The 14,131-nt window shown below is 37.0% G+C and overlaps 1 protein-coding gene across 5 annotated transcripts in view; it reads right to left on the minus strand.

Annotated features, from left to right (window-relative positions):
• The window catches only part of PATJ (PATJ crumbs cell polarity complex component), a 381,060-nt gene that overhangs the window by 110,952 nt on the left and 255,977 nt on the right, over nt 1-14,131 (minus strand). For all 5 annotated transcript variants that reach the window (XM_024989559.2, XM_024989560.2, XM_024989558.2 and 2 more), the window contains 1 exon segment: nt 10,872-10,944. In XM_024989559.2, coding sequence (XP_024845327.1) covers nt 10,872-10,944 — 73 coding nt within the window.

Below are 14,131 nucleotides of genomic sequence, written 5' to 3' on the forward strand. Positions count from 1 at the left end.
AAAGGCTAAATAAATGAGTACCACTGTGATGCCAATTCACAAATAAGAAAAAGTGATACATTTAAAATAATCTGTTAAAGAACCCTAGCCAGTAAGAGTCAGACCCAGGATTCACAGCTAGGTAAGACTACCACCAAAGGCCATATTGTTGGTAACTATGCCTCAGGTCCTAAGTAAATCAAATGATGCTCCTGTTTCTTATTCTTTCTTTTCATTTATGAGTGTTGATAACTAATCTTATGAAAGACAGGATTTGCAACCTTAAAAAATATCACTGTCATTAGATTATCAAAAAGTATTTTAGAGTTTGCTACCCAGAAATTTTCATTAGATAGAACATCTCTCTATGAATTTTGCATAATCAAGAAATTACCATATAATACAAACATGTCAAAGTTAAGAAACAAAGCTTGAAAATATATAGCTTTTCAGTGTTTTAGATAGTGGGTAAGTTCTAGAGACAGAAAAAAATAGATACTTTTAAAAGGAAGAAAAACCTTTAATGCCCTGGTTACTTAGTATCTGGTTCTGTAAGCTGTAGGAAGCCCTGTAGAGGCCCTGGAGAGGCTATGCTATCCAAGTGGAGGATGTAATGGAAACAATGCTTGTAACTGTAGCATTGGATTGTAAGACAAACCCACAGGTGGCTTCTCAAGTAACCCTGCAAATGGTCACCTCCTCTGTCCCAGATGAGAGATTTTTTACCAAGATCGTGGTTAGCTGATGCCATTCATCTAATTACATATATGTCTCCTTAGGAAAAGGAAAGTATTATTTAGAGAATCAGAGAAATCTTTACATTTCTTTCAGCATGAAAATATAAGAAATGAAATTTTCTTGGTCTTTATAAAATGAATACTAAAGAGGGAAAGAAAACAGCAGTTTGATGCTTTAACTTTGAAAATTCAAGAAAATACGGGCAAGACAGATGGTCTATATATCCTTTAAGATTTGAATAAAAACAAAAAAAGAATACCCTTTATATCTAACATCCACAGAATTTATCATACAATGCCATGTCTCAAATGCACCTTACTCCATAAATCCTTTGCTTATTCTTGCTGAAGGATGTCTCTTCTTCCCCTAAGCTTACCTACCAGTTTACATGAACCTCTTATGTCACTTCCATCATCTCATTTGTATCCTAATTACGTATGTAAAGAATTGATCTCCCCAATAAGATGGGAAAATGCTTGAATCCAACATCTGTGCCTCATTCATTTCCTGAGTCTAATTCATTTCTATATTCATCCTAGGTTCTGTCTCATTTCAAAGTTGATGCTCTTTATAACTGTACCTTGAGTCTCTTCTAAAACATTTCTTCTGTTTTTAGTTACTGGTTTAGTCTGAGATAGCTCCATAAAGGAGGATTTGAAGTCAAAATCTAGATGGAGAGAAGAGACAGGTAAAAAGGAAGTTGGAGTCGAAAGAGGTTAGCAAATAAAGTATTTACTTTTCTAGGAGAGCGTTACATAAGAGTTTTCATGCTTAAATGAAGCACAGAGCAAAACAATGAGGGTTCTGTTCTGAGAACAGAATGGCTCATATGTATAAATTACCCTGCTGACTAGGAGCTTAAAAAACAGGAGTCAGTCAGGTAGAAAGGAGAAAACAGGTCAGTAGGCATGATTTCCAAAGCACAATCGCATCACGGTGGTTGAAGACCATCTGGCTGATGGATAGCAGCCCATTAACACTCAAGACGATCCAGCTATTCTGGATGGCTGGGTGTTCCCTGCCCCTGTTGCTGATCTTCAGACCACCTGTCCAAAGCTGCCCGTTCAGCGAAGGCTGCTCAAAGAGAATAACCTTTTCCTGTGAAGACTACGGTCAGAAGATTCCATAGTGAATTATGCTTTATAGATAAATGAGAGGAAAGGGCAAGGCTCATGGTTCATACATTTAACATAGACTTTACCACCTCCCCCACCCCCCCACTCCAGAGTCACCAAAAAAGGACTGATAAGAAATGCTATTCAATCTCTACTGAGAAGTCTCTTCCAAACCCTCTGAAAGCTTTAAACTTCCTCCACTGGGTTCCTCCAAGATCTTCTACATAAAGTGATGATAGATGTTATATTTTTTGTACTACTTTTTTCATACCCACTAAATGTCTATAGTTTTCGCCCTCTAGACACTGAGAACCGTGACAGTAGGAATTTATATTTTATTCAAGAGTAGGCTATCAATGAAAGTTAAATTAGTTAAGGATATTACTGTGGATTAGAAAAACACTTCTGGGCAGATAAAAGTGACATAGTGTTTCTTTCCTCCTCTCCTTATTTAACACGACAAAGGATCATATCAGTATATACAACTGTTTTCCTTTTAAGATTTTACTAACCAAAATTAATAATAAAAAACCCCAGCAACTATACCTCTCTGATATAAATAAAAACTCTTTTTTCCCCAAAATAAAACTTAAGTTGGTTTAAATTTTGTCATCCCCATATTTCATAAATCCAATACTCCCTTCAAAAAACCCACAAAATGATTTATTAGTTTCATTGCCAACCACCTAAGTTCACCAATATTTCTGCAAAGTCATGTTTGCTTGATGTGACAAATTAAATTTTTTTCTCCTATTCCCAATTGTGACCATATTTTCAAGGCTATTCAGAATTCCAGAAAGGCAATACACAATAAAAGTTTAAATGGAAATTATGCTAATAGGATTCCCTGGGTAATCAACCTCTCCATTCTTTATGAAGTCTGTTCCATCTCACTTGGTATTCAAAAAAGCACAACTTCTGAAACAAAAAGAAAATGAAGGTTCTTTCTTCTATAAAGATATTCTAAAAGATTCTGCCTGCCTTATGGAGGAATGGAATAAACATCTTGACTCTCAAGTACACACGAGTCCTCATAACTCTTAGGAGACACTATAGCAGTAACTTCCTAATTGGGTTTTTAATGTCAAGACACTTTTGACTTTGCTATTAGACTAAGCTACCTGGAGTAGAGCCCTGATCAGACTATTTCATTATTCAAAACACCTTCAACAGCTCCAAATACCTAATGCATAACATCCAGTCCTTCTGAGATTTAAATTCAAGCCTCTTTCATTTGACCTCAATTTATTTTTTCAATTCCATCCTCTATTACTCCCTTTCATATACCTATTGTATTCTTCTCCCTTTTCCACACCCTGATTTTTCTTATTTCTGGGCTTTTGTTTAGGCTGTTCCTACATTCTTATCTAACCATATTCATATTTTAAAATTCAATATATCTGTTCTCCTACCAGGAGAACATCTTCTGGTATTCATCTGTGAACTCCTCCTAAAACTTTATCTCTTAGGACACCTTATTTTAGTAATATACATGTGTTATTTACCATGTTAGACTGCAAGTTCTTTGAGTCTAGAGACTTGTGCAATTAATTCTTTTATGTTCTACAAAGTAGGTATTTGGCAAGTAATGGCAGAACGAATTGAATCAGTAAGAAGTAAGTATGCAACACTAATATGAAGCATCAAGGATACAGTAGAAAAGCCATTCACTTATTCTACAAATATTTATTAAGCAAGTACTACATGTTAAGCACTGAGGATTCAGTGATCAGGAAGACAATAAGCCTGGCCCTAAAAAAGAATACAATTTAGTGAGGTGTTTACAGTCCTACATTATTATAATAAAACATGGTGATAACAAGGGAAGGAAAAGTGACAGAATCCTAATTGATAAACCCATTTGGAAATGGATCCCTCTTTTTCTATACACGCAAGTGATGTCACATAAAGAAAAAGGGGAAATTTTTACTTTTTAAATGAATCATGAGTATTACTTAACTATGAAGGGAGTAAAGATTCCCAACAGTGAATGGAATTGTTTCCTTCATTTCTCTTTCTGTTTTCTCATTATTAGTGTATAGGAATGCAAGGGATTTCTTGGGAATATATCTACCTAAAGAAACTAAAGACCTATACATAGAAAACTATAAAACACTGGTGAAAGAAATCAAAGAGGACACTAATAGATGGAGAAATATACCATGTTCATGGATTGGAAGAATCAATATAGTGAAAATGAGTATACTACCCAAAGCAATTTATAGATTCAATGCAATCCCTATCAAGCTACCAACGGTATTCTTCACAGAGCTAGAACAAATAATTTCACAATTTGTATGGAAATACAAAAAACCTTGAATAGCCAAAGCTATCTTGAGAAAGAAGAATGGAACTGGAGGAATCAACCTACCTGACTTCAGGCTCTACTACGAAGCCACAGTCATCAAGACAGTATGGTACTGGCACAAAGACAGAAATATAGATCCGTGGAACAAAATAGAAAGCCCAGAGATAAATCCATGCACATATGGACACCTTATCTTTGACAAAGGAGGCAAGAATATTCAATGGATTAAAGACAATCTCTTTAACAAGTGGTGCTGGGAAATCTGGTCAACCACTTGTAAAAGAATGAAACTAGAACACTTTCTAACACCATACACAAAAATAAACTCAAAATGGATTAAAGATCTCAACGTAAGACCAGAAACTATAAAACTCCTAGAGGAGAACATAGGCAAAACACTCTCTGACATACACCACAGCAGGATCCTCTATGACCCACCTCCCAGAATATTGGAAATAAAAGCAAAAATAAACAAATGGGACCTAATTAAACTTAAAAGCTTCTGCACATCAAAGGAAACTATTAGCAAGGTGAAAAGGCAGCCTTCAGAATGGGAGAAAATAATAGCAAATGAAGCAACTGACAAACAACTAATCTCAAAAATATACAAGCAACTCCTACAGCTCAACTCCAGAAAAATAAATGACCCAATCAAAAAATGGGCCAAAGAACTAAATAGACATTTCTCCAAAGAAGACATACAGATGGCTAACAAACACATGAAAAGATGCTCAACATCACTCATTATCAGAGAAATGCAAATTAAAACCACTATGAGGTACCATTTCACACCAGTCAGAATGGCCGCGATCCAAAAGTATACAAGCAATAAATGCTGGAGAGGGTGTGGAGAAAAGGGAACCCTCTTACACTGTTGGTGGGAATGCAAACTAGTACAGCCACTATGGAGAACAGTGTGGAGATTCCTTAAAAAACTGGAAATAGAACTGCCTTATGATCCAGCAATCCCATTGCTGGGCATACACACCGAGGAAACCAGAATTGAAAGAGACACGTGTACCCCAATGTTCATCGCAGCACTGTTTATAATAGCCAGGTCATGGAAGCAACCTAGATGTCCATCAGCAGATGAATGGATAAGAAAGCTGTGGTACATATACACGATGGAGTATTACTCAGCCATTAAAAAGAATACATTTGAATCAGTTCTAATGAGGTGGATGAAACTGGAGCCTATTATACAGAGTGAAGTAAGCCAGAAAGAAAAACACCAATACAGTACACTAATGCATATATATGGAATTTAGAAAGATGCTAACAATAACCCTGTGTACGAGACAGCAAAAGAGACACTGATGTATAGAACAGTCTTATGGACTCTGTGGGAGAGGGAGAAGGTGGGAAGATTTGGGAGAATGGCATTGAAACATGTATAATATCATGTATGAAAGGAGTCGCCAGTCCAGGTTTGATGCACGATACTGGATGCTTGGGGCTGGTGCACTGGGACGACCCAGAGGGATGGTATGGGGAGGGAGGAGGGAGGAGGGTTCAGGATGGGGAACACATGTATACCTGTGGCGGATTCATTTTGATATTTGGCAAAACTAATACAATTTGTAAAGTTTAAAAATAAAATTAAAAAAAAAAAAAAAAAAGATTCCCAACAGGAACAGTGTGGGATGAAGTTGGTCATAAGAATAGTATCTCATGTTTTTGAGCACTTGTATTTCAGGTGCTCTGTTTATTAATCTATGTACATTATTGTATTCATTGTAAGTCATAGAAAACTTGGAAGAGGATTCAAAAAAGCGATTCTCCAAGGACTTATGAATTAATAAGGTCAATGAATGAATAAGGGTTATTAATTAATAAATAGGAAGCGGGAATGCAACCTAGGTAGAAACAACAGGAACAAAAGCATAAGGAGGGAAAATTCAACACATGTATATGTGGAGTGCCCGGCAGGGGCACTCACACTAGTGAGAAAAGAAGGGTGATTAGTGGAGGCAAGTATAAAGCCTTAATTCTAACCTTGAAACAAAGATTTTGAAATACAGCTCTGATAAGCAAGAAATGGGTATTAAAAATATTTGACCAAGAAGACAAATGCAAGAAGAAAAGAAATCCTACATTAAATGTAACTGCTGAAAACCAAGGATGCCGGAGGCTGAGAGTCCTGCTAGAGACCTGTGCAATACAAGTACAGCCACAACTCTGGTGAGTTCTTAGTGTGTGCCAAAAACAATGCTAAAAGTTTTATAAACATTATTCAGCTCTTCTAATCTAGAAAATTATTACTATCAAAGGCCTTTTAAAAGCAAAGAAACACAAGCTTATTGAGCTTAAGGTTCAAGTTCATTCTGCTAGTGAATGTCAAAGCAACGATTAGGGTTCAAATCTATCAACTTTCAAGTTTATGTTCTTAATCACTTCTGTAAGTGTCCCAGCAATATTATAACTGCCACAAGTAGAGCAGCAGAAATGCTAATAATCCCTTACATATGTATAGAGCTGTGTGGATTATAAAATACTTTTACCTACATTTAGTACTCAATCCTCATAGCTACCTGTTGACACAGGCAGGGAAGGCTATTAATCTGCTTTACAGAAAAAGGCAGACTTTGAGAGGTTAAGTATCTTCATGGAGGTCAGAAGCCCAGCAGATGATTGGTAGAGCTGAAACAAGAACTCATGTTTTTTTATTCAGTATTCAACCAGGACTCTTGTTCTCTCTGCTAGCACACAACCGCAGGAAGCGATTTTGTTCTCTGCTATAGTTTTGGTGTCTAGAACAGTCCTTGAGACATAATAAGAGCTCAATAAATATTTGTTCAATAAAAGAACAAATATGAGGTCCCATTAGTGTTTAATAAAAGTGCTATTCAATTATGTGGAATTATGATGTCAGGTTCAAATTCAGAATCATATGGCTGTACTTCATCTCTTTGGTTAAATGGGCTGGTTCTCTCAACAATACATCAGATATGAATTATGCTTAAGTACTTATTGGAAACAGCTGCAAAGGCAAATGGTACCGTGAGGGGGTACACAAGTGAATGGAAGGGATAAGGAAGTGTTATAGACCAGAGCAGTCCTACATAGTACCTCAGATACCACCTGCAGGGTGGGTGTCACTCAGAATTTGGTGACAGTTATCAGAAACCAAAAGTCCAGAAAGAAACTGAACTTTAATAAAGTTAAATAAATAAATATTTATAAATAAATATAATAAAGAAACAACTCTCTTTATTATATAATTCATTGTGAAAATGCGACAAGTATCACACAGCATATTCTTTTAGAGAAAAGAATTATTATTTATTAACAATTTAAATGTCTAATATGATTTATTTTGGAAAATTAAATGCAAATAGTGGAATATTCAAATTTAAGAATTGTGATAAGGATCTTGAAATTTAATACTGGTATTATTTATATTTTATACATATTTTTGGTCTTTATTCAAAAATAAAACCAATATTTAAAATTTTCAGAATACAAGTTATTTTTCTGACTTATTATTGATTCTGCTATGTATAAATAAAAGTAAAAAAATTTTTTAAACAGGTAATTGAATAATGAAAATAATTTCTGTGGTTGGCACAATTTAAAAAAGGAAAATAGTAGCTAATATTGAATAATGTGTTTAAATATTAGAATAAATAGTTCACCTTTATTTAGTGTTTACTTTGTGCCATGAGCTGTACTAAATGCTTTATATACATTACTTCCTTTACTCTCTGCAAATCTATGAAGGTTTGGTGGTAACACTCCCAGGGACAGATGAGAAAACTAATGCTGAATAACAGCTGCCTCTGGGCATATGGGTATGCTACATAGCCTCTCTAGACCCCAGTTTCTTCTTCTATAAAGTGGAAATAATAATACTGTCTCTCAGAGGTATGAATGTAAACAGGACTTGGGACAATGCATTCAAGATAGTGTTTAACACAGTAGGTACTGTGTTCAATCATGCTCTTCTAAGTGGCTGCCCTGTCAACAGGAAGGCAGCAGAAACCATTTGGCTGGGAACAAACTAGAGAAAATACACAGCTAATATTAGAAGTCATTGCTGACAGAAAGAAAACAAAAGAAACCAGAGACCCCAGAAATGGTCCTTTCAAATTAAATGTTGACACCAACACTATATCTTTACTCATTCTGAAATATAGGAGCTGGATCTCATAGTAGCTTTACAATCTGATAACAGACCAGTCTCCTTGATCATTGTACTGAGAAAAAGTATGGGCGATAAATGAAAAATTCAGTTCCAAGGGGATGCTATTTTGATGGGAAAATTTGTAACTAACAATATTATAGGAAAAATTATTCTAAAGTATTAACCTCCTCCCATCTAAAAAAAGGACTTGGATGACATTCTGTAAACACAAATGAATTAGGAACTAAGTACTAACATTTATTGAGTAGCTACCATGGGTCGGGAAGATTTGTTGGAGAAGGGATAGGCTACCCACTCCAATATTCTTGGTCTTCCCTTGTGGCTTAGCTGGTAAAGAATCTGCCTGCAATGTGGGAGACCTAGATTTGATCCCTGGGTTAGGAAGATCTCCTGGAGAAGGGAAAGGCTACCTACTCCAGTATTCTGGCCTGGAGAATTCCACGGACTGTATAGTCCATGGGGTCGCAAAGAGTTGGACACGACTCAGCCACTTTCACTTCACTTCACCATGTACCTGGCACAAGATACCTACAGATAGATATAGATATCGTCTCCTCACTCTCTCATTTATTCTTAACCTTACGAAGTACAAGAGGTTACTGTAACCACTCACGTTCATCTGTCTAGTGTCACAAGACTGAGTGATTAACACACACACACAACATCCAAAACATCAACAATCAGCTCTCTTTGCTTCCAACGCCAACACCTCATCTAACTGCGATTAGGTCTTGCCTGGGCTTCTGCTGTTTGTGTGTGTGTCTGCTGCCTAGCGTGTTACTTTTACCTTCTTATAGTCCATTATCTACCTGGTAGACTGTTTCAAGTCACCTCACTCCCTGTTAAAAAATACCCAGTGGCTTCTACTGCACACAGACTAAAACCTGAGCTTCTGACTCTGACTCACCAAACTCTCCTCTCCCTCCCACCTCACATTCCCTCCCTCTCATCCTAGCCCACCACTCCCCAGGCTCCCAATGTACCTTCTAGCTCATTCTCACTTGAGAGTTATTGTTGTTCCCTCTGCAGAGAGAGCTCTTCCTCCTAATTTTTGCATGTCTGGCTCCTTCTTATCATTTTGATTTTCTTTAAATTTCACCTTGTCTATGCAGCTTTCCCTATAACCAATCAAAGTGGTCACAAGCCACATTCTTTATTGTAATTTTAATTATCTGCAAGACACTGAACACTACCTGATAATTCTCTAAGTTTATTTATGTATTTGCTAGTTAATCTTCTCATTGGAATGTAAATTGAACCATGGCAGGGAGCCTTATCTGTTTGTTTCATAACTAGACATTTAATACCCCTAAGAGTACCTGACAAGTAATATGCACTCACTGAATACTTGTTGAATAGAAAGAATGAGCATTATACGATCAAATATTTACTAAAAGGAACACTATTCATACAGTTCATTTTGTTATGGAAGCAAAGGAAAAGTATGGAAAGATACTAAACAGTAAATATTAACTTCCTCGAGGAAGTGAGGAAAGGAAAATCAAATTTTCTAACATTGCATTGTTGATTAGTTATAATAAATATGCATTGTAGGAATTAAAAATAATCAGTTCTGTTCATTTCAGTCACTCAGTCGTGTCCGACTCTTTGCGACCCCATGAACCACAGCATACCAGGCCTCCCTGTCCATCACCAACTCCCAGAGTCTACCCAAACCCAAGTCCATTGAGTCAGTAATGCCATCCAACCATCTCATCCTCTGTTGTCCACTTCTCCTCCTGCCCTCAATCTTTCCCAGCATCAGGATCTTTTACAATGAGTCAGCTCTTCGCATCATGTGGCCAAAGTACTGGAGCTTCAGCTTCAACGTCAGTCCTTCCAGTGAACACCCAGGACCAATCTCCTTTAGGATGGACTGGTTGGATCTCCTTGCAGTCAAAGGGACTCTCAAGAGCCTTCTCACAACACCATAGTTCAAAAGTATCAATTCTTTGGCACTCAGCTTTCTTTATAGTCCAACTCTCACATCCATACATGACTACTGAAAAAACCATAGCCTTGACTAGATGGACCTTTGTTGACAAAGTAATGTCTCTGCTTTTTAATATTATTAAGTAAAAAATGAGAAGAGTATGTAATGTTCTCTCAGCAGGGAATCTCTTAGCTAATTAATCTATATATCTATCTATCCATCCATCCATTCATCTCTAGAAGCAGATCACTATGTTAGAAATCTTGAAATATTAGTAATTTCTTCATTAATAGATAAAAGTATTTAAAGACACCCAAAACCATAGTATTAAAGAGTTTTGAAACCATAAAGAAAGGTACAATACCATCATTAAAAAAGAGAATCTTCTAATAAATTCTGAAATCCTTAATTAGGATAAATTTCATATCTAGAATGAAACTTCAGGAATTTTGGAGAAGGCAGTACTCATATGATTAAGTTCTAATGTGTTTTGGGGTTTTTTTAACATTGATTTATATTACTTTACAATTATACCTCAAATACTTCATATTGTAATTAGGGAAACTCCCCAGCTAATAAACTCTGAGTTTGGAATACCAGATACTGAAAATCCATGTAACTCATTCATTAAGAGCTAATCAGGAGTTATCTTACCTCAATAGAAGTTGGGGAACTTGATGGTAATGGAAAGGGAGTAACAGCCATCTGATTGACTGCGTCTTCATTTCTGTGAACATTAAAATAGGCAGAATCAGTACACAGCAAATGCTAAGTTCTTGGCTCAAATTAGAATCATTTTGTCAGTTCTGAGTTGAAAATGCACACACAGCACTACAGAATTTTTAAAAATGTAAATATACACTGGCTTCAAGCACGCAAAGCCATTAGGCACAAACAGAGATGTATTACTCAAGGGAAACTAAGATACAATTATTAGTGACAAAGAATGATGATGCTAGAAGTTGGCCAACTTCTGCTTGGTAAGTCAGGTGCTGCAGAGGATACTTTTGGAAAGGTGAATAAACAGTAAAAGATATATCTCCTACAGAACCACTGCCTACATACCATTTCTAGTAATGTAGTGGAAGTAAGCCCAAACCATCAGAACTGGTATTCTAGGAGTTGTTCTGTCCCTGACCCCCAGTAATGAAGTTTCAACTCCCACCTCCTCTGCTCCAATTAGGGGAATGAGGAGTAGAAGGAACTTAATCCGCTTCACAGGACCAAAATAATTATCTTAAGATTTATGTGAACTTTAGGTTTCACAATATAAAACAAAGAGACTTCTTACTGGTGTGCAAAGATCTAAGAGTGTTCACAGATCTCCATGTCTGGTGTACATATGACAGCCACTGCCTGATTTAGGAGGGCACTCAAATGCACTTTTCGCATTTTATTTTTTATGTCTCATCAATTGGAAAACGATCCATTGGTCGATGTCATTCCTACTTTGAGGCTTTAATCACATCACTGCCTTTACCTGAAATACCTTTCTTTATATTAAATCTATACCCTACTCATCTTTCTCAATAATCTCAACTATGTTTATTTCCCTTAATTAAAAGACTATATATTGATGTCTTCCAAATTCACATTTAGCTTGGATATTTTTCTGTACCTAGGATCTGCAAACCCAACACCTACATTATATTCCACTAGAGGTCTTAGGCAATGGCACCCCACTCCAGTACTCCTGCCTGGAAAATCCCATGGATGGAGGAGCCTAGAAGGCTGCAGTCCATGGGGTCGCTGAGGGTTGGACATGACTGAGCGACTTCACTTTCACTTTTCACTTTCACACATTGGAGAAGGAAATGGCAACCCACTCCAGTGTTCTTGCCTGGAGAATCCCAGGGATGGGGGAGCCTGGTGGGCTGCCGTCTATGGGGTCACACAGAGTCTGACAGAACTGAAGTGACTTAGCAGCAGAAGCATCAGCAGCAGAGGTCTTAGAAACATTTTAAATAAAACAGAGTTCTTTATCCCACTCAGCTCCCAAAGGGTTCCATAGTCAACTTCCTCCCCACCTTAGTAAATATCAACAATACTCACCCAGTTGTTTAGCCAGGAACCTAAAGTCATTCTTGAATACTCTCACCCCTCAACTGTATATCCAATCCATCAAGATGTCTTATTGATTCAACCTTTAAAATGTATTTTGAATGGTTTCATTTCTTTCCATCCTATCCTGGTACAAGTTATCATCATTTCTTTTCTGAATTAAAGTAAAAACCTCCTATTTGGTCTCCCTACTTATACTGTTCATCCTCTGTCCATTCTTCACCCAGCAGTTATTACAGTTCTAAAACATAAATCTGATTATATTTCTACCCTCTGCTTAAGATCCCTATGATTCCTTAATGCATGAGGATCAAGTCCAAAATTGTTAGGGAAGTTATCAGGTGTTGAGGGATCTGGCCCCAGCCCCCACCTTTGAACTTGTCTTGTTCTCACTTCTCCTTCCCCACTCTGCTCAAACCCAGCTACACAGGCCTTCTTTCCATTTCTCAGCTGAGCCAAGCTCCATCCACCTCATGGCCTTTTCTCTTCTTCTTTTTTGTTCTGAATGCTTGGTGCCCAAATCCTTTGTCTGATTTTTTAAAATTCATAGGTCACAATAAATGTAATTTCTGGAAACAAGCATTCCAGGACTTCCACTATATGCTTGTAGCACTTATCTATAATCCTAGATCTGTTTACTTTCACAGTTTACTTCACTGGTTTGTATGCACATTGGTTTCAAATCTGTCTTCCCCTTAGACGGTAAGCACTCCAAGGACAGGACTCATATCCTCCCTACTATTATATCATCTAAGGCAAACACAGTGCCTGGCAAACTGTCTGTACAGTAAGTCCACTACGTGTAAACGAGTTCTGTTCCGAGAACACATTCGTTAAGTGCAACTTGTTCGTAAGTTCAACAAAGCCTAGGTACCCAACTAACATAATTGGCTATATAATACTATATTATAATAAGTTTATAATACTTTTCACAAAAATACTATATTAAAAAATACAAAAATAAAGAAAATACATTTAATCTTACAGTATAGTACCTTGAAAAGTACAGTAATACAGTACAATAGTTGCCATACCGCAGCTGGCATCAAGTGAACAGGCAAGAAGAGCTACTAACTAGAGGAGGGAGAGGAGATGGGAGATGGTAAAGCTGAAGGATCATCAGCAATAAGAGACAGAGGGCAAGCTGCAGTTTCACTCACAGCTGACAGTGATGGAAAGCATATTTACATCTTTGAAAGTTCACAACTTGAAGATTCTTATGTAGGGGACTTACTAAACACAGTTATTTTAAGGGACTTCCCTAGTGGTCAAGTGGATACCACTCTGCACTCTCAGTGAAGGAGGCCCAGTTTGATCCTGGAAACTAAGATGGCAAATATTGCAAATGAGCTGGCATGATGTAGCTAATGAGCCTGCACGCTATAACCAGAGAAAGCCCATGCTTTCTCTTTCTATAACTAGAGAAGCTTGTGCACTACAATGAAGACCCAGTGCAGTCAAAATAAATAAAATAAATAATGTAACAATCACTCACTTCAATAAGGAGACAGAAGTAGTTTCAGTTCTAGAACTACCACTGACCTTAAGATTTTGGGGAAATCACTTCTAAGAAAATCAGTTTCCTGACCTCTTAAGTAAGTAGGTTGAACTGTAAAACTTCTAAGCTGATAAAAATTCTTCTGGAATAAGGCAGAACATAAATAAAGAGATGAGGTCTAGGTCCCATATCTTGCTTTCAGTCGGTCAGTCAGTTCATTCGCTCAGTCGTGTCTGACTCTTTGCAACGCCATGGACTAGAGCACGCCAGGCCTCCCTGTTCATCACCAACTCCTGGAGTTTCCTCAAACTCATGTCCATTGAGTTGGGCTTTAACCTTTTAAAATTCTTGAATT

The sequence above is a fragment of the Bos taurus genome, chromosome 3, assembly GCF_002263795.3.
Source record: "Bos taurus isolate L1 Dominette 01449 registration number 42190680 breed Hereford chromosome 3, ARS-UCD2.0, whole genome shotgun sequence".
Taxonomy (NCBI): Eukaryota; Metazoa; Chordata; class Mammalia; order Artiodactyla; family Bovidae; genus Bos; species Bos taurus.